The following is a 26,703-nucleotide window of genomic DNA, read 5'->3' as shown; positions in this document are numbered from 1 at the left end:
TCAAAGGAGGCAACATTTGTTCCAAACTATTAGTTGTAAACATCTTCTGATTTTCTTTATTCTAAAGTCATTGTTTGACTATTTCGATGAGAGACACTGAAATGAATCAACTAATTGAAAACAAGATGGATAAGACAGACAATGGTGATGATCATCTTTAATTGCAGAAGCATGATGATACAACCATGTGGAGAAAACACAATAAAATACACAATATTAGGTCCAGAGGTTGTTGTTGGACAATTTTGATGAATTTGCCAACACAATGAGGTTGCAAATAAAAAATAAAGATGTGCTTTAATTTCAGAAGTTTCACAAACATTTGCCATTTAGGAATTGCAGCCATTTTATACCCCATTCTCATGGCCTCAAATGTATTTGGACAAAGTGACACATTGTAGTTATAACTATTTTTTTTTAATACTTGGATGAAAGTCCATTACAGTCAAATAACTGTCTGAACATCACCAAATTCTCAGTTACCTCCCTTGGGTTTGCTTTGCAGTGGCAAACTCTGAGCCACAATCACATTTTGTTTTATTTACCTCACTGTAAATGCTCTATTGCCACGAGTGCTTGGCAAACGTGACTATCTTAGAAAAAAAAAAAAACAACTAATAGCACTATCAGGCCCAAACAGTCGTGCCTATTCATTGAAAACAATGCTGCAGTGTGCCCCTGCTGCCTCCTTCCAAGCTGCAGAGTGCAGATTTACAGAAAGGCAGGAACACTGAAGGAAATATGTGGTTAAAGGGTTGTTTGGCTCCAGGCAGAAAAGGTTCACGCTCCGTGAGGTAGAATAAACCATTTGGAGGGTTTACGTATCAGAGCTGTGCTCTCTTGGAGAGAATATTGTTTCATAGGAGTCTTGGAGAATGCCAAACAAGCACAGGCTGTGTCCATGTTTGTAGCAGATGTGTCCATGTGGTTACATCAGACAGGGAGGCCACACCCATTGTTGAGTTCAGTGCTCTGATGCTTCACGCACTCCCTCACATCTTTTAACATTAAAAAGTTCAAGTGTAAAGGTCACACCTTTGATACTAACAACTTGCAGCTGTAATCATCGAGTCATCTTTTAAGAAAATGTGTCTACTCCAATAAGCTAAAAATGAAGGAATAGCTTTGGAAGGTCCCAATTGATGAGCTGTTTCTATCTTCTTGCCATTAGGAACATCACTATGGATACAAAATACATTACGTATGCGTATGAAATGTGCAGCAAGTCAGGAAGCAGGTGAGAGTAGTTAAATGCAGACATTGCCAAAAGCGGGGATGCTTCTGTCCAAAAGTTAATCAATTTGCATCCACATTAGCACCAAACTGGTCTCCTCATTGCAAGTTTGCAGGAAACTGACAGTCCAGAAAGATGTCATTATTGACATAAACCACATCAATGCTTAACATATTGCTTCTTCAACCTTGTCATAATCTTGCACTGATGTTTCCAGTATGCTCACAGTGCTATCATAAGCCAATCATTTCCTAGCTTGACAGAAAGAATTTAATTAGCCGTGCGATATGGCCCTAATTCCTCCTGATACCTCCAAAAATGGAAAGACTCCCCCAACTTGCCCCATAACAGCTAGACCCAAGATTCTCTTAAGCAGTCAGTTGAAATGGAAGAAGTCTATTCCTTCTTTCAACTGCAACGAGTTGAGGTTTTCTTCTAGAACGCCACCTGTCATGTCCTAAACACACAAGAAACATTGCGAATGAGAGAAAAACATTCAGAAAGCCAAAGCAAAAATGTTTATGTAAAACCTCATTTGACATTCTCCAGTATTTGTTCTAAGAACCAAACTTTTTTGGGAGGTATCTTGTTGACATCCTGTCTTCTGAGTTTGCGCTGGAGTTTATAAATGCGCTAAAATTTACACCCACATTGACAAGCCTACAAATCAAGTTTTAACCTTGGCTTTGTGAACACAGTTCAAAGACATCCTATTGTTGCTTTGAGCAATGTAGCATTTGGCTGACAAACATGGGATCGAGTCCAGGTGTTTTTCAGAGAAAATGACACCGACTCCACATCTAATTCCCATAATTGACCAATTAGTATTGCCTGCTGATGGGGTCAGTGTAGATTTCATGTCTGAGTCTGGGAGATAAGGATGCTATTTGTCATTTGGCAGCGAGAATGTTTTTCTTGGCTGCCTATGTGTGCATTTTACCAGACACTGCAAAAGAAACAAACGTGAAAAAAACGAAACTGGTTTGAAGATTTGACAAAAGTCCTTTTTTGACAACAATTTAAAAATGAGCAGATCAATTGATGTTTATACAAGCGCCATGTGTTCAAAGATCAGGCTGCTGTCTCTAGCCATTTCCTGCAGGCCTCCTGTGTGCTACGTCCTGTGCCGGGCACACGCCCTCGCTCATTATGTCGTTAACGCAGATTGTTGAGCTGGGGGTTAGAAACAGCGAACACACAAAAACACTTTCAGCTCACCAGTTTGACACAGATGATAAACGGGGGCGACGCATCTTTGTAGTGCAGGATGGGAATTCTTGGCTTTGGCCGCTCCTAAAGAGAACGCAAAAGACAGCTTAGTGCTAACTCTAGATGCACAGATAAGTGTTTAGTTAAGCTCACCTTGGAGTCCTCATAGGTGTAAAAACCTTTATTAATCTTGTTGTGGTCCACATCGCAGAAAGCTTTGACCTTAAAAAAAAATGACATCACAGCCATGAATAGAGAACTGGTGGTATCCATGAATATCTGTAGTGCATCCATTCATCTTTTCCATTCTTGCAATATATACGACGACATACTTTCTTCCGATTAGTGTCGTTAAGGCAACGATAAAGCTTTCGGCCCTGTTTCCCGGCATTCCATACGGTGAAGCTCTCCCATTGGCTAATGACTCTCTCCTGAAGGAATCCAACTCGCAGGTTCCAAATGGTTTCCCTAACAATGGAGATGGCATATAGTAAACATGTTCGTATGCGTCCCTTTAACCTGGCTCATCAACACGCTGACATTTTTTACATAACGCACGCACAATCACGTTCATAAATTCACACGTCTTCATGTGTCAGACAATCATCTCAGTACGTCTTTGTCACCCTCCCAAGTCTTTAAGAAAGCATTTCTCACCTCACAAACTGTGTCTATAATTACTTTATGTGTGCGAGGCCAGGTTTCACTTGTCAAAGGAAGTAGCGGATGAGGAGGGGGTGTCAAGGAGTTGGGGTGTTGAGTAGAAAGTAGGCAAGCTTGAAATAGGCTTCCCAAAATAAGGCGGCTAATAGATAATGACAGGGAGGAGGATGCTTGGTGAAAGGCCTTGTACATAATAATAACAATAATAATATTTTATATAATAATAAAGAGAAGTTCAGGAAGAAAAGTGAAAAACGCGAAAGAGAAAAAGTGTGATAAAGCTGAGTACGTCCTGGCCAAGTGATGCATTGCATGTCTGTGTTGAGCCGAGGGAATCTAGGATGGCAGCGGGCAGCTGTGAGTAGGTGGAGGATCAACAGTATGTCGAAGTGCATGTGCTTGAGCACGAGTAGCTGAGTGGAGAAGGGTGAGATGGTGAAACTGACTCTTTCACGGAGTGTGTTGTGGCCTTCTCGTGGTAACGGTACACCACAAGGCACTGGTCAATTCGGGTCACCAGTCCTCCTTCCCGAAGACTCTGGTAAAAGAAGATCAAGTCCTCTGGGACTCCCTGGAGACAGAGACGAAGCAAAGTGAAGTAGACAATAACAACTTGCGCAAGAGAAGATCTTGCAAATAAGACAATACAATACACCTTGATTTATACTATAGTGCATTTTCCAAGAGCTGCAGCTGTAACAAAGCGTTTTGCGTACAGCAATGGGACAAGTACAAAGACAGCGAAAACTGTAAACTGAAACACAAATTAATATACAGCCACAGAACCGTGACAGTTGAAAGCAAAAGAAGAATTTATCACTTCAAAAATCACTATCCAATTTAATTTGATAATAATCCCACAAACTAACAAAGAAATGTATGTCATACATGTGTTTCCAGTGTGAAGAGTAAAAGTTTTTGTGCTTTACTTTGCCCTCCTCGCTGAACCATCCAACAGTTGAGAACCAGTCCCTCGAGCAGAACCAAGTCGGCATGATGACTGTTGGTCCATGTGATGTGTATACCTAAGGTGCAAGAAATGTCCTCAGACATCAGCACATAAAATATAAAGAACAGTGTTTACACTGCAAAGTGGATTGGCCATAAAAGGAAATTCTGTCAGCTTTTCAAAGATGTAAACATTGTAGGAGCGAGTGCCTATCCTTGATGACAACACATGAAATTAGAGTGAAGCTACTCTGCCTGCACCAAAGGCAGGATAATGAACATCATCACTGGCTAAAGATATTACTACAGATCATTCAGGAGGAATTAATTATGCTCTTGTTTGGATCAAGGGCTCCCTCTATAGTTATGATGTGTTGTTTACATTCAAGTGACTGGCAAATCTAAATCACCAGTGCCTAAACCAGTCAAATCTGACTGCGACAGACACTGACGAATAAAGAAAAATAAATTCTTCAAGTGTGAGTGAAGTGTCACGTCAGAAACACAAACAATACCAATCAACATTGGGGGCTAAAAAAGGTGATCAGAGGTCACCATGATAATAACAAGACAGCACGGTCCTACTTTAAGGTGACATCCTTAAATATGGTGCTTAAACGTAATGTCATGGTCCGTCCTAGCAGCAAACGCATCATCTCCATGATAAGCATCAAGTGGCCTCACAAAGTCCCACCATGTGCACATGTTGATTTTAAAATCTGCAAAAAAAACGTGCTCCTGAATAACATGAAAATGTGTGTGCTTCCAGACACGTACAAATACAATGGAAACACATTGATGAACAATCAACCTTTCTTTCTACCGTTTTTATTTCTTTGGCTGCATCCCCTAAACACGCCATTATAAGCTGTATATTTACGTTCTCACAGACACCCACCTCACTGCTCTCAAAGCCCCCCCTTATTCCTCTTTCCATCCTCTGGGTGTCCTGTCACAGTTGTTGTGTTTAGCGTGTGGGGGTGATTTCAGGTTAATGTTGTCTTTCTTCAGTTGCCTCACTATATTTCACACGATGTGTAAATGTGCGCACGTAAAAATTTATGTGCACACAATTGCATGGCTCAAAATGAAAAAAAAAGACCAAAACGTCAGAGTCAGCTGGACGAATCTGCTAAATACGAGCATGTGTGTGTTTATGTGCATCCACCTACGTGCATGTGGCTCCTCTGTTGCAATATTTCAACACTTTGCAGATGTAAACTAAAGCCAAATGCATGAATCGGATGAATAAGAATGTGGGAAAGCATGAGAAAGGCTGAGGCTGTGACTAGTGAGCAGGGTTGGGAAGGCTATTGATAACCATACCTAATGTCCTGCAGATGAACACTCAAGAGTCCTGCTCTGAATCAAGTGAAGCAAGCACCACCCAGAGTAAATCTGGTTTACGTCTACCTAGGCCCGGCTGTTTTGACCCGACAAGTAGAGGCAAAGACGCAGAATGTGGAGAAAGAGAAGCGCAAGGAGAATGAGTTGTTTTAAGAAGGGAGGAATGACCACATTCTCATGAAATGTAATATCATATAAATATCCTTGAATGCCTGGCAAAGCATTATCCAGACGGTGTGTGTGTGTCTGTGTGTGTAATCAAGAGACCTGTCGTCTTGGTGACAGTGTGTTTTGCTCCGACAGCAACTGCAGTTGCAATGCTACATTCCACTGCTACATAAATTCAAATACAGGAGACGCTGCTCAATGTTTATCGCAGCGAAATTTATTTTCCAGCTTTTAGCTTCTCTGCTCTGTAAACTTTTGAGTGTCCACAACTATGGTACAAACCATCTTTAAGATGCGGCCCAAAATTATTGTTTGCAGTATAATTGCACTTCTCGACTCAATCATCCGAAAATGATCTGTGCATTTTCTTAGTTTATGGTGGTGGGGAGCAGGAGCCCATGTCAACTCCCCTTGGACAGGCGGCAGACTACAACTTGATTGCCAGTCAATCACAAGGCACATATGGAAAGGAAACAACCATTCAAAGTGATTTCAAGGTCTGCATGAAAGTCAAGTACGTGAACCAGTACACTATCAATGACCCATATAGTCCTGGAATCCCTATTTTTATTTTTGGATGATGTTGGATGACATTCAACCTTAGGAAGTTGTTTTCCCGTTGAAATACCTGACTTCTAGCCAGTGAGGGGATTGGCTATCTCCTCCAGTTTTGGCTTCTAATTGTCTTTTTGCTCTGGGTTAAACTTTAATATGATGGCAGTGTGGATGTCAACGTCATGTACTATTGCAGCACTATAAGCATACCCAGATGTCCCCTGCAAATGAAAGACAAAGTCTCCTCAGTAAACTTCACAGTGCAGTTTGGTTTGCAAACCGAACAGTTCCACGACCGACACTTTCCACTAATGACAGATGGCAGCGCGAGCTGCTTCCTTTGGTGGGACTGAGTGACAGAAAGGTCACCAGCGATTCGTAGCTAATATCCAGTCCGTCCACCGGGCCGTTTCCGTGGAAACGGCAAGGGGCAGGTATGTATCCTGTTTTAAACTGACCTGCTCAGTGCCTGCCACATGACCCCTCTGAAAGACCCATACAGAGTGCAGTGAGCTCAGTGCAGTGTTTACTTGTGTGAGGAGTTGATCTTGAGTGATTGTGTTGATCCAGCGCGTGTAGCGTTCCGTGGAGCTCTCTGGAAGCCGGCGAACTCTGCAGCCTATCAACTGTAATAAAAAACACAAATTGATGAGAAAGTCAACATGGCTGCTTTTCAAACTTTGAAACTCTAATACATTCATTGGTTTATTGAACACAGTGAGCACAGCTTCCAGAGGTTGGGGAAGTGCCTTGTGATTGAAAAAGGACAGTACATAAAAGAAAAGTTCTAGAGTTGAAACTTACAATTATTTGAATAATTCGATTCTGTCGATTATTTTATCGATTAACCATTGAATTAGAGAACAAATGTTTAATTTTGATTGAACACAAATACAATCAGTCTGTTTCCATGGAGGATGACAGAGATTGGAGAATATTAACTTTTGACAAGCTGAAAGGGTTTGGAGAGTTTTTCGATTAAATTTGTAATTGAATAGTTGACAATTAATCGATTCATCATTGCATCTTTAAAGAAACATTTGAAAACAAATGACAGTGATTCCCCCTTTTTTTTTACAATTAATCAACCTAAAGTCTACCTATAACAGGTTTACCTTTGCCAGAAAGTTAATTGTTTGTGTATCTTAGTTTGCTGCTTGAAAAGTATCACACAAAAACATTTGACCGATATCCTTTGCGCATGAATGTTACAAAGAGCAGGGAAAAATAATAACACTAAAATGAAACCACAAAATCACCTATTTTTAGAGTGGTATGGAATTTTTAAAATATGAATACATATTTAGGTTTTCTTTATATAGGTATATTGACATTGGCAGCAGTTGTAATCCAATGACGATATGGTTTCATAATCAGACCACTTGTTTATATGAAGTTTTTAATATTCTTTTTTTGGCAGATTGTAGACCCAGATTCCACAGTCAATACCTAGCAGATGGGAGAAGCCGAGGCCCTTGTCCAAAAAGAAAAAGACCTTCTGATGTTCTGCATTTTGACACAGAGCTGTCAAGTGAAAAAAATGACAAGCGTAACAGAAAGGGACAGGCTGTTTGTGCAGGGCGGCAGGCCTGCTGTCTCTGTACTGTCTCCCTCACTTCCCTCACACACATGACCCCAACCCCTGACCTGGAGGGCCACAGAAAGCATCAACACCGGATACTCACACTGCTTTGCATGCCAACATCATGGCATGTGGAACAGTCGCTCTTATTGTGCAAATATTTCAAACATTTGGATAAGATTCACTTCCCGCACACAGGTCTGCAAAACACATTAATGCGGACAAAAATGGCTTCTGTCTGAGCGAGCGGTGTGAAGGACAAATGACAGAAAGTGAAAAGACAAAAAAAAAAATAGAAGTCGTGGGAGAAAAAAGGGAAGGAAGTTAATGTAAAAAACACTTGTAGCAAAACTTACGGAGCTTGAGTGGAGGACAGATGTCTCAAACTGCAACCGAACTCTTTGGGGCAACATGATGTCATCCTGCGACACACGAGGAACAGTAATTCACAATGCACGTCAAATATAAGTCAGGATGCAAACATAATAGCGTGTGATCTCCGTTTGAAACGGTAGAGGCTTTTTTTTTTAACCTTTTCTCTTTCTTCGAGAGAATACTCATTATAAATCGTATTAAACTTGATTAGCTCTCGGAGAACAGAACCCCAACATGAAAGAATTGGAGCAGATTTTTTTCCCCCTCATCTGGAACCGATTTTCTCTGAATGTATATGTAATCATGCATGGAGAGGAAAAGATCAGACTTGTAATAACATTTAAGATGTGCTTGACAAAGTCTAAAAGAAACGCTTTCGCCTCATCTACTTTTGGTCTTTTGTAGGACTTGAACTGTGTCGAGCAGAGGGACAAGTACAAGCGAGCTAATGGAGGAATTTTATGAGAATACAGTTGGACTGTCAGGCACCGTGTTTTGATGGACACCCTCCGTTGGAACGAAGAAAAGTCTTAATGTGGAGTTTAAAAGCAAAGCTAAGAAGTGATGAGGTCAACTTCATTTGATTAGTGGCGGAGGGCTTCAGATGGTCTTTCCATTCCAGGTTTTTCAAATTGGACGGAGGAAGACAAGTGACGTTTTAATAGAACTAACATAAGACTGCACACGCACTTACCGCATCCTGAAAGCACAAGTATTTTCCACAACTCTGCGCTACTGCCTTATTTTTTGCATATCCCACTGAAAGAAAAAGCAGCATTTCCATAAGTTTCCATTTGTGAGATTTTACATTGACCTGTATGAGGGACAATGGTTAGAACATGATGTACTCGGTAGAATACTTCTTTATGTATTTTTCAAAGAGACAAAGTACTAAAACATGCATGCATTCACACTAGTACTAGAAGAAAATGGTGACATTTTTGCATGATTACAATGATTTATGTGAAGTTAATTATGCTATTCTCAAAATGACTGGTCATTAAGTATGACGATGTTAAAAAGCAAAGCTGCTGAGGACAAACAAATGTCTTGCATGATGCATCTTTGGGAATAATTCGATGACTGCTGCCATCATTAAGGAAGCCAGGAATGCAGATTGTGTTTACACGCATGCAAATACTCAACATCTCCTCAAGCAACGCACATCTCAATTACGTGATGTGATGTTAAAATGTCAAGGTGGAAGTCATTTTCATTCAAGCTGTATAAAACTGGGAGTGGGGTGGAAACAAAACTGGCTGAATAGAAAAACACAGTTTAGCGTGTCATGCAACTTTCTAAAAAATTATTGCTTCTAAGATGAGGACTGGATCGCTCAGTACAACAGAACAGAACGGACCTCCTTTTGGTTGGTCGGAGTTATGGCCACTAATTACCACTGAGATGCCCCTTGCTTCTAATTTCCCTCTCCAAGCCTCCATCACGTTTCTGGAGTCATCCTAGAGAACAAGCAAATGGATAACGAGATGGCTTTGGAACCGAGAAAGCTATGTGATATGATAATTCAATGAGAAAAATATTTTTTTAGAGAAATGATGGGTCCATGTTGGAAGATTGATGCATGTTGAAATTGTATACAAAATTCAAAATGTGAATAAATCTAACAAAACATACAGTACTGGCATCATCAAACATGGATAGTTCCATAATCCCAGTGAAGTCTTGGTCCAATATTGATTGCAGACACTCATCTAGCCAACAGGAGGCGTTGTACACGGGCATGATGACACTCTGAGACACATAAAGGTATTCTTATTCGGCATCCGACCGCCCTAAAGACTGCTGGGATAGGCTCCAGCACACCCGCAACTCGCGTGTGGATGAGCAGTTAGGAAGATACAAATTCAAATGATCATTTATATTTATGTGTTTATTTGTTTCTCACCTACCACGTCAATTTTACTCTGGCTCTCATGTGCGTTAGGTTCTGTTTCTGCCCCAGTTTGTACGCTACGAAGGCGCTTTGAAGGCTTCATGTTCAACTCGAACTCCTCGTCTGGACATGCCATAGTCATCTGAATGTGAAAACGGACAATCACGGGCTATTATTTCTGTGTAGAAACTATTTCACTCATCGAACTACTTTGATCATAAGTTTATTTTAAGTACTGGCAGTTTATGGGGTATTCTTTACGTGGGTAGCTCATTCGCGTGTGCGCTCCGTTATGATTTCCGTCAACAATCCAACTCATTCTCTGATTGGTTAAGCGTAGACGAACAACGACATTGGATTCGCGGATACTATTGTCAATCATAAAATGTGGAGACGTCACAATACTCATAGACTGAATACGCACTGTTATCAATTTAAAAAAAAAAAAATGACCTATGTGCTTTCTAAACTGTTATTTTGTTTTTTGTTATCCAAAGAATTGTCAAATGTGATGTTGGGCAAACAGAATTATAACGTTAATACAAGGATATATTTTTTAAACAAGCTATGTAAAAAAGAACAAATAAAAATGATCTAGTTTTTATAGAATGCCGCCCTAAACAAATATGCTTTTAAGTTTTTTAAATGTTGCCTGAGTATGCAACAGTTAACTCAAAAGGTACACCCGGTAGAAGTTGCCAGTCAGTCCAAGGGCACATGTAGACAAACCATCATTCACGCTCACATTCAGTCAAATGGATGATTTGGAGTCTATAATTAACCTAACAGGTACCACATGTTTTGGTGCTGCAGGAGGAAGCCACATAAGTATGGAGAGAACATACAAACCCCACATAGGAAAGCTTGAGCTGAGATTCAAACCCAAACCTCAGAACTGCAAGGCGGATGTTATGCCACCCTGCTAACCCAAGAACAACTGAACAAATGTAATGGGAAAAAAAAAACATTTAACACAGAAGCCTGTACATACCTCCATATTTCTTCCCATGTGTGTTGTTTTAACATTTTACTCCACATCTGCATAGAGTCTATGCCATAGACGCTCGATCCACCCCAATCAGGGCACAACTTAAGACAGGATACAGTTTTGAAGTGAACTTGACTACAGAAGCTCTCTATGTACTTCATGTAGTTCATCTCATTAGTCTGTGCGCAGGCTAATTGTTTCCACATTGATCACACTGACCTTTATCAGCTTTAAACTTGATGGGTCATCTTATTGCAGGCCAGGAACAACAACTCCAGGGGAGAAAAGCCTGAAGCCAAGCTTAGGAAATATAGTGTCATGCTTGAGTGCATGATAAGTGTAATCATGAGAACTTTTGGCTCGGTTGGACTACATCTTGGCCTTCGAATCACAGCAACTCCAGACAAACCATTAGAATTTGGTCCTTGACAAGAAAGGCAAACCAGATGTTTAATTTGAACAAATGGAGATTGACAGAAGCAGGCAGACATGGAATAAGAGCTACTATGCTAATATATTAAGTAAAATATCATTCATATATTAGTCTCAAGAGTTCCATTTGGGGTCCTGAACCAATTATAGTCGTGGCACATACTGCTCACTAGTAACTTTACAGAAATTCACAATATTTGGCACCAGCGCTTACAAGTCTTTTTGCTTAATCATTCCTCGTCGTCTCTACAGGTCACGCTTTGCATCAAACGAACATGATACAGTACTTTTGTATGCACTTAACCTCGAAATATCTGAAGGTCGAGGCTGCAGCGGTTGAGGTTGAGTTCAGACTGCACCTGATTTTTTTTTAAATTCTATTTAGACAGAACCAGATGTTTGGAAAAGTTAACATGGACTTGTAACTTAATCATAGAAGGTACAGTATCCCTCCTTATTAAGGAGTGTGCAAGACCACATGCAGAGTTATTTAGCAAGATGACATTGGTGAATGAAGACTGTATATTTTGAAGGGACATAAAAAGGAACTTTCTATATACTAACACTTGATGAAGTCTTAAAAAAATAAAACCTACTGAAAAGTGAAGGTCATGAGGTTGCTTTCAGTATTTCCTGGAACATGGTTTCTTGGTCTCGTTGCCGTGCAGTGATGTATTATTTACGCAATTTACTTTGAAATATCATTTAAAAGCGTGACTCGAGTGAGCTACAAAACATTGAAGCGATTAAACTCACTGTTTTAGAAACGACACTGAGTAATACGGTATTCTCTTGCATAGCAGCAGTTCATTCTTCAGAAATCAATTTTTTTTTTTTTACCGTGGAACTTATCCCAAGCAATTTAATGTGAAATGCAGAAAATGGGGTACATCGTAACTGGTTGCCAGTCAGTCGCAGGACATATGCAGACAACCAAGTATTCACACCTCCAGGCAATTTTAGTCTTTGATTAAGATAGGAAACATTTTCTTAGAATGAGGGAGGAAGTTAGAGGACCTGAAAAAAAACCCATGCAAGAAAGAGGAGAACTTACAAACCCTACACAGGAAGGAGAGCACCAGATATGAAACCCATGTACATGTTTGTATGTTTAATTTTAAGGTAACTTCTCCTTTTACTTGCATAGATACAACCTAATTCAGCAGATAAAAATGGCTATAAGCAAACATGAGGACACGCTATGATCAAAATAATTGAGGGCTTTACTGTATGTTTACTCTGTGTGGCTTCATTGGCACACTGATAAAACCCACTACAGGGAAAGTCCACCTTGATCTTGAGCAGCACAGGCTTGAAATATGTAGATGGGATCAGTTCTGCCATCTAACGGGCACTTGGTGCATAGCAACTTGAGGGTCAAGAGCTCCGGCTGCTATCAAGTATTGTGTCCACAATAAGGCAATTGTTATTGTCATGGCCACCGAGGAAGCATCAAGATAGCAGGTATATAAAAAGGAGCAAAACTAAATTTAATATTAAATTTCAGTACTTTTTTTGTCATAACGTATGTGAGTGCCAAGGTATTTTTAATGTGGGTTTTCTTTTATTATGCTACCAACACGTTTGTCCACGTGTAAACATGTACTAAAACAAAAACGTGTATGGTTCTGGAAGTTTGGACAGACTTTTTATTTTTTTGTGCATCTCAAATTATGAGGAACACCTAATTTATTTCAGTATTCAATTCAAAAGTGAAACTCATATTCAATCACTACACAGTGAAATATTTCCTGATTTATGTAATCATTTTTAAATAAGCATTCCAGAATTTTATTTGGTGTTCTAAAATATATTTATAACACATTTCTATGCCCTCATATGTATTGAGTCAGCCCATCTTCAGCCCAGGAGGAAAATAAATGTGCAGTTAGACAGCGCTTTGTGCTAGGAATGAAAATACAGAGCCCACCCTGTCAAATTAGTGAACAATTTATCAATGGACAGTTATGCTATTGTAACCATAGCATTATTAATGCTGCAATAAGGATTTTGATGAAATTAGATGGACAGGGACAGAAGTGCACTGTAATATAGATTTGAAGATACCTCTACAAAAACGTTCCTGCAATATCATGAGGCTTGCTGAATTTCCAGTCGATGTTTGATCCATTTCATGTGTGCACACAGACAGACATTTAATAAGATCTTGACTCTGGTTCAGGTTCAAGTTATAGTCTAGAGTGTGCAAATGGCAAAAGCAAATGAAGTCTCAGAGGAACGGGTTGTGGCTCTGTGTCTGTGCTTGGGATTGAATGTTAGCCATGGGCTGCAAAGAGAGGGGGAGCATTGGTTGGAGAAGGTTGGAGGGAAGGTCCATAAGTCTGGCGGGAGGCTGGGTCTGCGAAGAGGGAAGGGTTGACCCTCTGTGAAGGAGAGGTAGTGGAAGTGACGAACTGTAGGACAGCATGTGCGGGGGCAGCGGAGATGTCGAGGATGGGCGCATTTGGTTGAGGGTAAGGCGAGGCTGGTCACAGTGGAAGGGGTTGGTAGGAGATGGACTGCTCAGACCTGCGAATGGGGACATTTCACTGGTTAGAAATCTAAAACTTAGATTCTGTTCTCATAAGTTCACTCGAAGTTCTTACCTGAGAGGAAGGGGTTGTTGTGCGCCTTGCTTGGCGGAGTTGGGGGTATCAGTGTGTCCAAATTGACCAATGAGGCCCCCGTAGGTCCAAGAAAGGCTTCAGGGGTCTGACACATACGTGGCGTAGTGCTTACAGGCGGTGCGAGTCGAGACGTATCCAACATCTCTGGACTGTCTGAGTCCCGACCATTTAGCAGAGGTTTCACCGGAGCTTCATTTCTGAATGGATCATCCGCTCCACAGAACATGTCTTCAGTCTCACGTACTTCAGAATCTGCACAGAGATTAGTCCTTGTGGAATTGCAATAGAGAGTAAATACTACACTTGATGAATTTGTCTACGACACAAACTGTACATTTGTGACTTGTTTTACCTGTTTGACTCTCTGGCTGAGAAGAAGACCATTGAGGAAAATCCTGCTGAGGCTTCTCCGTTTCATGTGGACTCTCCATATATGTCCCATCACTCTCTGCATGAACCATGTTTCATTGATGAAATACACTTTGATATTAGAACAAATAAAAAGAAAGTTAAGCAAACGAGCCAGTGATTCTGGAAATTACCGAGCTCGTTTGATCTTTCCCACGTGTGATTGACTGGAGGGTTGCAGGTGGGCGCCGCCTCCCATGGCTCTCTGCACGAGTCGGCCCAAGGGGCCCATGGATTAGCAGCGTTCGAGGATGGGACGGCTGTGAAGATGGAGAAAGCAAGCTTTGTGTGTAGTGATGTTTGAAACATGATCCCTTTTCTCTCTCACTGTTGTGTGAACATGACAGGACACTCACCTACAGAATCCCAAGGGTCAGAAGTGATGTTACAGCAAGGCCGGGCAGCGTCCCAGGGGTCACCAGGCGGAGGTGGCCTTTCAGACGATGCACCAAAGACGTCTACAAGGTCCAGCATTGTCGACTATAGAAGAAATAAAATAGTATGGATATATCATATAATAGAATTGTTTTTATAGACTTGTGCACAATGTTTGATGATTTGTAGTTTCTGTGCATGCCTAAAATGCTTTGAATCCATGAAGAGAATATATGCAAAATGTAGTTACTGCAATTCTGCATGTTGGTTTGCTTTTAGTGCAGGGATAAACACAGTACAAAATGAGAATTGATCAACAAACAATATTTTAAAAAACGTCCGAGTCATGCTGATTTAATAATTTATGATTCGTTATATGCTTCAATAGCAATAAATTGTCAAGTTGAATTTGATCCCGATAACAATTTTGCATAACAAGCTGCATGATCAGGTCAGATGACAATGAGGCTTTTTGAGAAACAAATATTGGACATCTCTATTAAAGACCATAACAAAGTTAAGATGACAAACTGGAAGAAGTAGGATTGTCTTCATCATCTCATCAAATATTCATCATAATAATAAATTATTTATTATAAATATAAATATTTCTTATTTGTTGTATATAGTGCTGACTCTAGCCTACTGGCTGGTTTAGAGTCAATAAATGGAATGACCGATGATCAATTATATCCCTTCAATACTCAAATCCTGCATTCAAATCAAATACATTCATTTATCCATTTTCTATCCCCCTTATCCTGTTCTTAAGTCCTCTGCTGACTTTGAGGAAAAAGGTAGACTACACCCTGGACTGGTCATCAATGTGCTCATATAAAGACGTAAGGACAACCACACTTGCGTTTGAATTGGAATCCAACTGCAATTCAAACTTTCTATGATGGAGCAGTCAAATAGAAAGGCAAGCATCTGCAGTGAGGAGGCAGATGAGCACATAAGGTGACTTTGTTGCTGGAAGCCCCAACGATTGATTGTTTATCGAGGGACAATTGGGCATTCCCTCATGGAGAGACAGCGTAATGATGTTTGCAGCAGTACAAGCCGAGGGACAAAGGAGCGACGCATTCCTCACTTACTTCATTAAGAGACTTGGAAAGTGCTATATTAAAACAAACACCTCTACTGCACTGCAGTTTCCCCAACAGGGTGTTTTAAGTCATGTGGTATCACTAAGCTTCAAACCTGTGTGGGTGTTTCCTCATGCAGTGATTCAAACACACCTTCATTTATTCACCATATTCTTCCTGCCACTTTCAAACAAAATAATCAATTATGGAAATGTAAAGTGGTATTAAACTGCAAACACGATGGGTTGCAATTTCAGAATCATACTAAGATATGTAGATTATGTACAGTATTTATGTACATGCATGTGAATGATGCGTATAAACTATTGTATACATCAGTAAGCAACTTTGATTGGCCTGCCAACCAACCGGCCAATGACAATAGGGACTTCTGTGCAACCAGATAAGGAGATTGTGTTGCGGTTAATGTCACGTTGTGCTCAAGGTTAGACAAGACAAACGCGTTATCATACAGCTGCACCTCTTTCCCCTCTCCCACCTTTCACTCTCATTCTGCTGATGTATGTCTTTTTGCTTCGTATCACTCTCTCCACACAAGTGAACAAATATGCAAGTGCACAATCATAGATAGAATATACGCCCACACAAAAATCGTGCACAAATGTTTTCTTACTCACCTCCTGTGTCCCTGACTGGCTCGCTCTCCTGCTCTCAATCACGACCTTCTGCAGGACTGACACGTCTCCTTGACGACAGCGCCGCTCCTGCAGGGTTGGCATCTTTGACATCATCAGTGAGCACATCAGATTCTTTGTGAAAGATACATGACGTTAACTCGGTAATGTGTCGGCAATTATTTTTGCTGATATCACGTAGGTTGATTTTGAATCACAATGGTAGCTAAGAGATTTTTTCTTTTAGTAAAATGTATGTTACCGAGATTCTGTTAGGGAGAGGAACAGATTAATGCAATACAGTACAATATTTTTTGAAATTATATGAACTTGGTTGGCAAAGATAAAGTGTGGTCCATTTGGAAAAAAAATGTATAGCATAACTGAACTGATCAATGATAGCTAATGCACCATCTGGAGTAGGTGGACTGTTGTTGTACCTTCTGATTCTCTTCTCTGCTCATGGCTAAAGCCAGCTGGAGCTGAAGCTCTTCTTCCCCAGTGGTTTGTGGTCGAGCCTGTTCCAGCTCAGAGGCATCTCGAGGAGATGAAGATGAGGCTGCTGAGGGACAATAAGGAGGGTGCCATGGTGATATGTATGGGTGTGTGTGTTGGTGTAAGGCCGAAGCAAATAGATGTGTGTGCAATAGCAGAAGCTCTGGGACAGCAAAGGCAGTGTGATGCTGACCTAATGTTGTAAAAACCCCAACGCAGTGTAATGAATCGACTGAACGCTCACAGTTGAAGGAGGATGGAGAACCTCTGGAGCGGCTCAACTCTTCCCCGTAGAGTGCAGCCATGCTGGGCTGGCTAGTCCGCCTGCCCGGATGATAGGATGAGGGTATTCCTCCATACATGGCCCCTCCGCCACTACCCGCTCCACCGGCCATTCGCTCTTTGGTCTTCAGCGCTTGAGTTCTCTCTTGACGAAGACGGTCTTCATCCCGGAGAAGACACACCAGTTGGCGCGATTTTTCTCGGACGTTAGCCCCTTGGTCTCTGCCATCACGGTCAACATATTGAAAATCACGAAGCGTCTGAACCAAGAAAAAGACAATCCTCTGGTTTATTTGTACATGGTTGCAGTAGATGGATTTTCAATGGGTTCATATCGCCATAATTGGGGTCCTACTTCAAAAAAAATCAGTGATGATTTAAAACTGTAAGGCACGATTGTAAAAACAATCCAAAAATAAATATTTAGAAACATTCTTAGAAATAACTTTTCATATGTATTAATGCTGTCATTAACTTTTTGCAGGTTGTTTTAAATTGTCAACATACAATACGGTCTGTGTTAGTATTTCTGTAGTTGCTGTGCCGTACCTGAATAGTGAATGCATTCTCTCGACACTGTTGAGCCACTCTCTCTGATCCCGTCTTCAGTAGGTAGTCCAATAGGGTCAGGGACTGAAGTCAAAAGACACACTGCTCAATGTCATTACACCTTCACTATATTGATATAGAAGCAAAACACAAGCTTGGAGCTCACTTACTCCTTACACTGAGAAAAATGAGCCCGATATGAGGGCTAAATCAAAAACTTAGCTTTTACATCGATAGCGACACTCAGTTTTGAGGGGTGTAGTGTTTTCCTGCCCTCGTGTTGCTAGGTGGGCGACCAAAATATCAGCAGCACCTATCCGTAAAGTGTAACACATGCAAGTTAGCTGTGTCTTTCACCTTGTAGACATGTCTCCAGTTCTTGCCACTGTCATTGAGGCGCTTCCACACCATGCCCATGACTTCAGCAAAAGCCACCACATTAAAGGTCAAATCAGCAATCTCTGACATGAGAGACGATGGCGGCCCCCATGGATCATTAGAGGTTGCCTCACGAACCTACAGACAAGACAAGAACAATGACTAGCACTTTGCTCCGAAGCATAACATTCCCTTTTTTTATTCATCCTCCATCACCCATCACTGACACACAAAGACCACACAGTACCTTAATCTCCGCTTCGGAATAGTTGTGAACTATGTTCTTCACCTGCCTACGCAGGGATGAGGTTGTCATGTTGACAGGTGATGGAGGAGTCAGAGTGATCGTAAGTGAAGAGCAGGCCTTCAACAGGTGAAGCTGAAAAAGAGAAAAGGGACTGAAGAAGCAACTAGGGCAAATTAATGCGTCCCCTTTATCAGGAGACCTGGTGTAGGATTTTTCTTTGGATTATATTCAGTCAAATATAGATTTCAGGTCAGATTTTTTATTTGGTTTTACACAGCATCCCCATGTGTGTGGAACTGGACAGGTTATTCTCAAAAAGCAATGGGAATAATAATTGATGGTAGTAGTAAGTGAATGAGTGGCTCACATTTGGTGCACACTCAGGAGGAAGTAGGTCAGAAGCACTGGCAATCAGGTGTCTGATGAGGCTTCTTCATAGCTTAGCTTATTGAGGTCAGTGCACATCATATTTTTTTTCTCTACGAAAACGATGAAGGCAGGAACAAGGGAACTGATTATGGGGGCTCCTGTGAAGAGAATGTGAGTCTACTTCTCCTCCTGAACCTAACTAAGTCAGTCCTCTTTTGGAGGGCAGTTTTAGTGGTCTCATTGCTTATACATAAACGGAAAGCACTGAAGGGCACGGCTACCGCAAGGATCAACTTTCTGCTAAATCCGCCTTGGCATCACTGACAGTGCTTAATAGGCATTGCAGTTAGCACTTTGTAGACTCGATGCACAACAATTAATATCGGTTTTGATTATATTGTATTTATTTTACATGTACTATTCAAGATTGGACATAGCAGCTCATGACAATCGTCAACACGGTTCACTCAATAGTGCTGACATGATGAGTGCCAAAGTGGAGCACTGTTTGGGTTTTGCAGCAGTCACAACACCAACTGAGTTAGATTAGATACCTTGGTCAAGGTTACCTTACATGCCTGGAGCATTCTCATCCGACTCATTTACCATTAGGTTTCCCCAAATAACTGAATTCCGTTCCTCTTGGGATGATGGACTCCCTTAAAAACATCTTGGATTGCTATAACATCCAACAAAACTAGCATTATCCACCCATCCATCGATCCACACTTATCCTGTTCCTGCAGAAGCTGGAGCCTATTCCACTTGAGTTTATGTAAAAGGTACACTACATCCTCCTTTGGTCACCAATTATTCACATTGTGTACATTAACCCAAGGTGACACAAATGCTCACATGCTTGTATTGAAACTGAATTGCATCATAGAGTATGTGATGATAATGATGTTTAATGTTTTGCCTTTCTCATAGGGTAAGCCAATTGTTATAGATAGCCATCAGTATGATCCAGTGCAGTTTAACATCACTGCAGAATACAAAACAATTCTTTCATCCTTGACATGTTCAATATTGCTTGTCTTTATGGTCTGGTCACAGGTAACAGGTGTCTATCCCAGTTGGGCAAGAAGTGGGGTACCATGGACAGTTCACCAGCCAATTGGATAGTCAATTATCCTTTCTGTTGAAGTTGCCCCTGCTTGATGGTCGATACACTGTAGCTTATGTTTAATGTATTTCAGCCTGCATACCTGACAATGCCTGAAGTTTGGGAAAGGCTGATTGACATGGAAATAGTCATAGCAAGTTCAACCAAAACCATTATTGTCTTCATGGTAGCATGTTTTTATTCTTAAGTCTTTCAGTGACCTTTACATGTGACTGTACATTGTATAGCCCATTTTGCATGATGAAGTCCATGAAGGAACTGATGCCTACGTCACCACGTTGCACGGCGAGCCGCGTGTATAAAGCAGAAGTTCTTTACTGCATATTTCAGGTGGCGACTGCCGAGGGCGTCCATAGTCGGTCTTCATCATGCGTGAGCATGCTCAGGGCGCCCCCTCACCATCACCACCACCTCCTCACGTACATAACACACGCCCCCTCATACAAACACCTTTACTCCCAACGTTAGCGACTATGCGTCATCTAATATGTAAATAAATAAAATTCACGTATGATATTCCCAAATAAATGAACCCGATAGCACAAATAAATCAGTCTCATTCCGGTTACCTTTCCCATTGCTCATTCCCTCGCCGCACTGCCTCTCCCCCTTGCAGGTCCAAGATGATGTCCTCCCTTGCCTCGTGACCACAGTGAAACACGCAGCGTTGATAACAAATGCCGACCCAGGTGAAGACCCCCGCGGACTGTCTAAATCCCGGTTTTGGTGCGTGGAACCCGGGCGGGGAGTCAATAGTAAAATCCGCATAGGAAGCTCACCCACTGCCTTTCCCCACCTCACTCACCGACACACACCAATACCACACACGCGTGGAGTAAGGGGAGTGCGAAGGGGGCGTCTGTTTTACTTTGTGCAGAGTCAGCGCTGCACCGGCCCACGGTCGTGACTGTTGCGAGGATGAATGAGTCAGGATTCACCAGGATCATCACTGGGATAACTGAAAAATTTATTAATACACTATATGATCACGATGCTTTAAATAGGAGCACGGTCCGGCCCGTATTTGAGCCTTCACAATTTAAAGAGAAATTGCAGTCCTGCAGTGTTTAAAGTTTAAACAAATGGGATGTCAGATGGTGCACCAAGATGGTGCAATCCCCAAAATAATATCGGCCCTATATTTTTATGTAATAAAAGTTGAACAGAGATATGACTGTAGTCCAGTACACTTTTATCATTTTATTTCTGATGCACCCAAATCATTCAACTGTGTTGTCTTGCGTGTCATCACAGTTTGCATCTGGCTCATCATCATTGAGCTTATCCATCGAAGCACGCCGAGAGTCCGTTTCATCGTCCAGAGGATCAGCCTGTCAAAAATATAATTATATTCATGACGACTAAGTGAATACTGAACTGTTTCATCCATCCATTTTCTACCGCTTATGTAAATTTGGGAGATTGCAAACAGTGTTGTTTGAGGCAGTTTAAAGCAAAATGATTTTGACCAATGCAGCTCCAACGCTTTAGTTTTCCGTTACCATAGCTCCCCTGAGAGTAGTAGGTTGTAGCTTACCTGTGACTCATCTGTTAGAAAGAGGGGAAAAAAAAACACTGAATATAAAATTGCTGGCATCGGGCTAAAACCTCCTGTGTGAAAATGTGCTCAATTTCACATTTTATTTGCAAAACTATACTATTGGTCAGTCTAAGTTTGTGTTATTTTCTCAAATGGTTTAATGGGCAAAGAAAGCACAGCAAATACAAAGAGGATGTAAATATGTCTTATTAAAGTACATTATCACATAATGTTTCTACCTGTCTGGATGTATCAGAGATGTCCCAGATGTGTTCTGGATTCATTTCTTGCAGAAGCTTATTTAGGTCCTCCTCTGATTGCTCAATATACTGCAACTAAATACAAAGAAGGATAAAATGTTGGACTAAAATTCACCAAAACAACCTGTCTGAATCAGGATGTTGTGGTGATGCAAGAATCAAACGCAACTGGCACTAGCTTGACTGGATAAAGGGTCATGAATTCACTAGATCTAAATAAAATAAATAAAATAAATAAAATAAATAAAATAAATAAAATAAATAAAATAAATAAATACAATAAATACAATAAATAAAATAAATAAAATAAATAAAATAAATAAAATAAATAAAATAAATAAAATAAATAAAATAAATAAGTAATGTTAGTAATAGCAGCTGCATCGATGGAAACATAGAAATGGGTTCGCCGTAAACTTTAGAGAAGACTGGTTTCAGTCATTCATTTTAGTGGTAGGTCATCTTTAGTTTTAAAAAAAGGCACGTATTGTGCTTAGAGTAAGGTGGAGTGCACACTTTTGCGCTAATTATGTACTCACGGACAAAACCACACAAAATAATGTCATATTATCATATTATCATCATATCATCATTCAAATTACACTTTTTATGATGGATCTCTCTGTAATTGGGTCATTTAAGACTCTTGGCTAGGTCCTATTTTAAACAATTTAATCAACTTCTCAATCAACCCAGTTAGGTAACATGGCAACATAACTCTTTTTATAGTGTAGGGGCATTAGTGAGAAGTTCAAGATCATCAGATAGCTATGCACCAATAAATTAGATGAAGAGGTGATTCTTTTTTTTTTTTTATATACCGTGTATGGCTCTGCAGGAGAGGTGGACCTTTCTGGAGTCTGAATTCCCCGCAGTACCTCATAGACAATCCTCCGGCAAATTTCCAGTCGAGCTGTCTCTTCCAACTTCGTCTGTAGACACACCAACAACAACAATAACAACAGTTTTTTTTTCTGCAGTCCACTCCTTCTCAGACAAATTAAACTCATATCTCAAGGCGCCACTGTACTGTGTATACCAGAAGGTAAAATAATTGTTCCCTTGACAATGTGGATCATACCTCTATGTATTGTCTCTGACTTGCTGTTCTGTCCTGCAAAAGTGAAACCCCCTTCAGTGTGACCTGAATTGAGGCTCCTTGTAGCAGCAATGGGTGGGTTTTGAGTTGCCACTGCTCAGTAAAAATGCCTGGCCTCGAGGACTTGAAAATAAACTCCACTTGCAAGGTCTCACCTGGATGGATGACCCCTAAATGGAAGAGAAGAATGATGGAAAGTTAAGCAATTTGAGGCTTGCTTTGACGTCAAGACAAAACTCTCAAAGATACATTTCTGTAACCCTGTAGTGTCCATCAAACAAGTGATGATGTGACCTGAGGAGGTGTTGAAGTAGAAATGTGGGCGGCTTGAATGGGACTGCAGGTTTGAGAAGTTCTGCTGCAGAGGAAGCTGCTGCCAGCTGAAGAGGAGGGCTGTGCAACCCACATTGGATATCTCCAGTTGAGACAGAACTCGTTCCCCAACATGAGCTTCAAATACTACTGTCGTGCTGATTCCTACCGTTCCCTGGTCAACACATATAAGATCTGATAAACGTAGGAGACTTTCGACAGAACTACCAATATACTCACAATAGTGGAAGAAAGCCATTCTTTACCTGCAGACTGGAAGTGTTTCCGGTCCAGTTTGCACGCCGACCAGCGAACGTCATGGCAGGAATGTGGAGAGTATCAGACTGATCTTCCAGTGACTTACTGGAAGAAAATAAAACAAAAAATACAAATGCTGGTAATCTGATTTTTAAGGATGGTAGTCATTATTATTATTATTATTATTATTATTATTATTATTATTATTATTATTATTATTATTATTATTATTATTATTATTACCAAATATTTGGTATTGGCACATAAAGTGAAGAGAGCTACAAATTATATGAAATCCATACTCAGCATGGTGGTAAATTACATGTTACATTGGAAATTCAACAAAAATAATATCTTTAAAATTAGCTTCTAAAATTTTAATGACATATTGATGAGTTATGGTGAACGTAAGCCAACAATTTTCCCTCAATTCGAGCAATGTCTGGACATCAGGATTGTCTCGCAGTTACCTGAGCAAGATGACACACATTACTCACATTTTCTCATTTTTTATCTCGGGATCGTTCTCTTCCTCTTCCAAAAGTACATGGTGGGAGTCTTTAACAACAGGTACGCTGGAACCAATCACCTCCAGTTTACTGAGATCCTAAAATTAAAATGGAACATTCCGATTATTTAAATTATTACACTCTATCTTCTAATCATGTCACACGTGCCTTTTGTACAAAGTATGTGCATTTTCTGGCTCAGAATTCTCCCCATTTTAAGTCTCAGGTCAAATTACAGATTCAATAATTTTTCATCTTTTACCACACATGAAGTTGTGGTCTCACCATGTTGCAATAATTTCTAGTGTTTCAGAAGATTCTGCACATATATTGGTAGTCTACAGCTCGATAGAACACGTTGATATAATTGCTTATGTCAACAGCACAAATAATTGAAAAGGGTGGAATATGAATAAATGAGTCCATAATGTGCAATTGGTACGTTCGAGTAATTGAGAACTGGTTGCCCCTGCTGATATCATAATTATAATGCAGAACATTGATGTTCTGATACCTCAGCTAGGGACTGGATAATGTGGCCAATCAACAAATCTTTTTGACAATTTGGACATTCCCTTCTGTCTCAGCCAAAGTAATTAGGTTGCACAAAAGTACTGCATGGGCACACTTGGACATCCGTAACACGAACAAAAGGAATTTCACTGCATATGTAAAAACTTTTTTGTGTCAGTTCTGTGGTTGATTTTTTTTAAATGAAATATACAAACACTGAAATTTCTTGGTGATTTTAGTAGCATCACTTTAAATATTAAACATTTCAAGTTGGCATTATGTACTTATAAAGTAAAACACCAAATCAGAAGAGAAGATTGCATTGATATATTAAGGTGAACCAGACTGACATATAGAAAACGCATTCGGGGATGAAATACATACATTAATTTGCATTACCTTCTTGTTGAGTTCCAAGCCCTGCAGGACTTCTTGAAGTGCACGTTGATGCATGTCCTTATTTGGGTCCACAATCTGAGAGGCTGGATACAGCAACTCAGCACAAGTGATTCCTAAGCATTTCCCAGAAGGATAAAAAAAAACTAAATAAATAAAAAAACAAGGCTTTGGCCAAGTGTATTACACCTCAGCCACTACAGTATGTCAGGCATTGGGAATGGAAGGTAGCAGGTCCAAGACTCACTATTGTATAATTGCAATGGCAAATGCAGGTTTATAACACATTGCTAAAAAATAACAGTAATCACCAGACTCATTATTATGGTTCTGTTATGGTTATTAAATCGGTATCTAGAAGCTCCTTATTAACTGAAATATTTTTTATATTGCAATGTGCAGCTTCCCCCGTTGGGTGTCGCTAAACTCGTCGCAGTAAATCACTCGCATTGCTTGGATATGTTTTTATGCAGTGTGTGCATGTGTGTGTGTTTGTGTGTGTGTGACTCTGTGTGTGATACTTTACCAGATTCCTGCAGTATGCTGTGTGGTTGTCCAATAATCGTGACAGGTTTCCGAATGCCTCGTTCCGTCTGTGTCAGAGTGGCTCTGATGCCACTTAATTCATTTCCATATTGTTGGGGGAAACTCCAAAATTCACTTCCCACACGGTCCCCCTATATGGCATTGAAGCAAATATACACGAGGTTGAAGATCCTATCAAGACAGTCAAAATAAATCTCTATATTTTATTATTTGGCAAGTGACATTAAACGGATCCAGATTACAAAACATAGATAAAAAATTGGGTCATACATATCCTGACTGGACGAGTGGCAAGACTCGACGTAGAAGTTCTCTTTGCTGCTCTAGTTCTTTGAAAGGGTAATCTCGGTTCATCAGTAAGTTTTCTACTGGTCTGTGGAGGCGTCCTGGGGACAGATGGGATTGTCAAAATGCATAAAAAAAAAATAATAACACCAAGAGTTCACCAAACGCTTTGACAGGGAATATATCTATATTTATAATCAGCTCACCAGATAAGTTGTTCTGTTGTCGTTTGCGCTGCCTTATGTATTCATCCCATTTCTGCAGGGCATTAGCTTGGATGTTTCTTTGGCCCGAAGGAACATCTTGCTGGTTCTGTACTCCCTCGGGAGGATGCATCCTTAGGACCTGGGATAGAGGGTCTCTTCTAGAATCGGGTATTTTTCTAACCAACTGGAAGAGGTTCAACATGGATGCAAAGATTAAAAAGATAATCATTTGAATCATTTTAGAACAATTCATGCAAGGACGGGCAAATATATATCTATAAATATAATATGTATAAATGTAAAAGTAACATTTAGAATTCACCTCTGTCTCTCCTCTCATCTCCAGGTACTTTCGAAAGCCATCCAAAGTACCCAGGATGCTATGAGGAAGAAGCATCCCACTGTCATCGTACTGAAAGCCTTCAGATCCCGAAGACACGCCTTTTGCAGAATAGACACATTTTCTCCATAAGTACAACATCCTGAGAATTGTGTCATTGTGAACACAACACACCTAAATGCATCAAAGATCGAGATGCAAGGTGCCGAGTCAGTGGATGAGCGTTTTTGTTCACATCTGCTGCCTGGTTTTTGAACGCATGAGCCATAGGCTTGTTGTTTGTAGCTTGCTGTTTTATGAATCTGCAACGGAAAATCAAAAACAGTAGTCAGCTGGAATAGATCATCAAAACCTCACAAACCACAATTTTTCTCTTATCTTAGTGCGGTTCTACCCATTCCTCTATGTAGCACCACACAAAAAATATTTGCTATGTTACATTTGAAAATTATGATTACATCCCTA

General features: G+C 40.4%; 3 protein-coding genes across 4 annotated transcripts; all 3 read right to left on the bottom strand.

Moving 5' to 3' along the window:
- Positions 1-137: 137 nt before the first annotated feature.
- On the bottom strand, positions 138-11,099 carry LOC133150836 (UDP-GlcNAc:betaGal beta-1,3-N-acetylglucosaminyltransferase-like protein 1). 2 transcript variants are annotated; one of them, XM_061273394.1, is made up of 13 exons: positions 10,967-11,099; positions 9,992-10,117; positions 9,717-9,833; positions 9,442-9,541; positions 8,776-8,840; positions 8,063-8,128; positions 6,655-6,750; positions 4,036-4,131; positions 3,553-3,677; positions 2,776-2,911; positions 2,597-2,665; positions 2,453-2,527; positions 138-1,691 (listed from the first exon to the last, which is right to left on the bottom strand). In XM_061273394.1, exons 1-13 carry the CDS (start codon positions 10,982-10,984, stop codon positions 1,611-1,613), a joined length of 1,170 nt encoding a protein of 389 aa, XP_061129378.1. In that variant the 5' UTR covers positions 10,985-11,099; the 3' UTR covers positions 138-1,610. The 2 variants fall into 2 exon arrangements, with proteins under 2 accessions (XP_061129378.1, XP_061129379.1); XM_061273395.1 differs by lacking the exon at positions 10,967-11,099 and having other exon boundaries at positions 9,988-10,277.
- Positions 11,100-13,254: 2,155 nt separating this feature from the next.
- Positions 13,255-20,552, bottom strand: LOC133150831 (epsin-3-like). Its single transcript, XM_061273387.1, has 12 exons — positions 20,544-20,552; positions 18,480-18,611; positions 18,212-18,370; positions 17,855-17,938; positions 17,268-17,565; positions 16,969-17,090; positions 16,532-16,663; positions 14,787-14,910; positions 14,565-14,690; positions 14,375-14,470; positions 14,002-14,274; positions 13,255-13,924 (listed from the first exon to the last, which is right to left on the bottom strand). The coding sequence occupies exons 1-12, from the start codon at positions 20,550-20,552 to the stop codon at positions 13,626-13,628; spliced, it is 1,854 nt and encodes a 617-aa protein (XP_061129371.1). The 3' UTR covers positions 13,255-13,625.
- Positions 20,553-21,154: 602 nt separating this feature from the next.
- On the bottom strand, positions 21,155-26,535 carry LOC133150830 (MYCBP-associated protein-like). Its single transcript, XM_061273386.1, has 13 exons — positions 26,413-26,535; positions 26,221-26,339; positions 25,899-26,082; positions 25,678-25,793; positions 25,388-25,538; positions 24,865-24,977; positions 23,941-24,050; positions 23,452-23,548; positions 23,168-23,360; positions 22,856-23,043; positions 22,596-22,706; positions 21,754-21,849; positions 21,155-21,305 (listed from the first exon to the last, which is right to left on the bottom strand). The coding sequence occupies exons 1-13, from the start codon at positions 26,504-26,506 to the stop codon at positions 21,195-21,197; spliced, it is 1,683 nt and encodes a 560-aa protein (XP_061129370.1). The 5' UTR covers positions 26,507-26,535; the 3' UTR covers positions 21,155-21,194.
- Between the last annotated feature and the right edge of the window lie 168 nt (positions 26,536-26,703).

This window comes from Syngnathus typhle, linkage group LG3 (genome assembly GCF_033458585.1).
Source record: "Syngnathus typhle isolate RoL2023-S1 ecotype Sweden linkage group LG3, RoL_Styp_1.0, whole genome shotgun sequence".
NCBI classification, from domain to species: domain Eukaryota; kingdom Metazoa; phylum Chordata; class Actinopteri; order Syngnathiformes; family Syngnathidae; genus Syngnathus; species Syngnathus typhle.
Note: the sequence above shows the minus strand (reverse complement) of the source record. Positions and strands in the feature narration are given on the sequence as shown.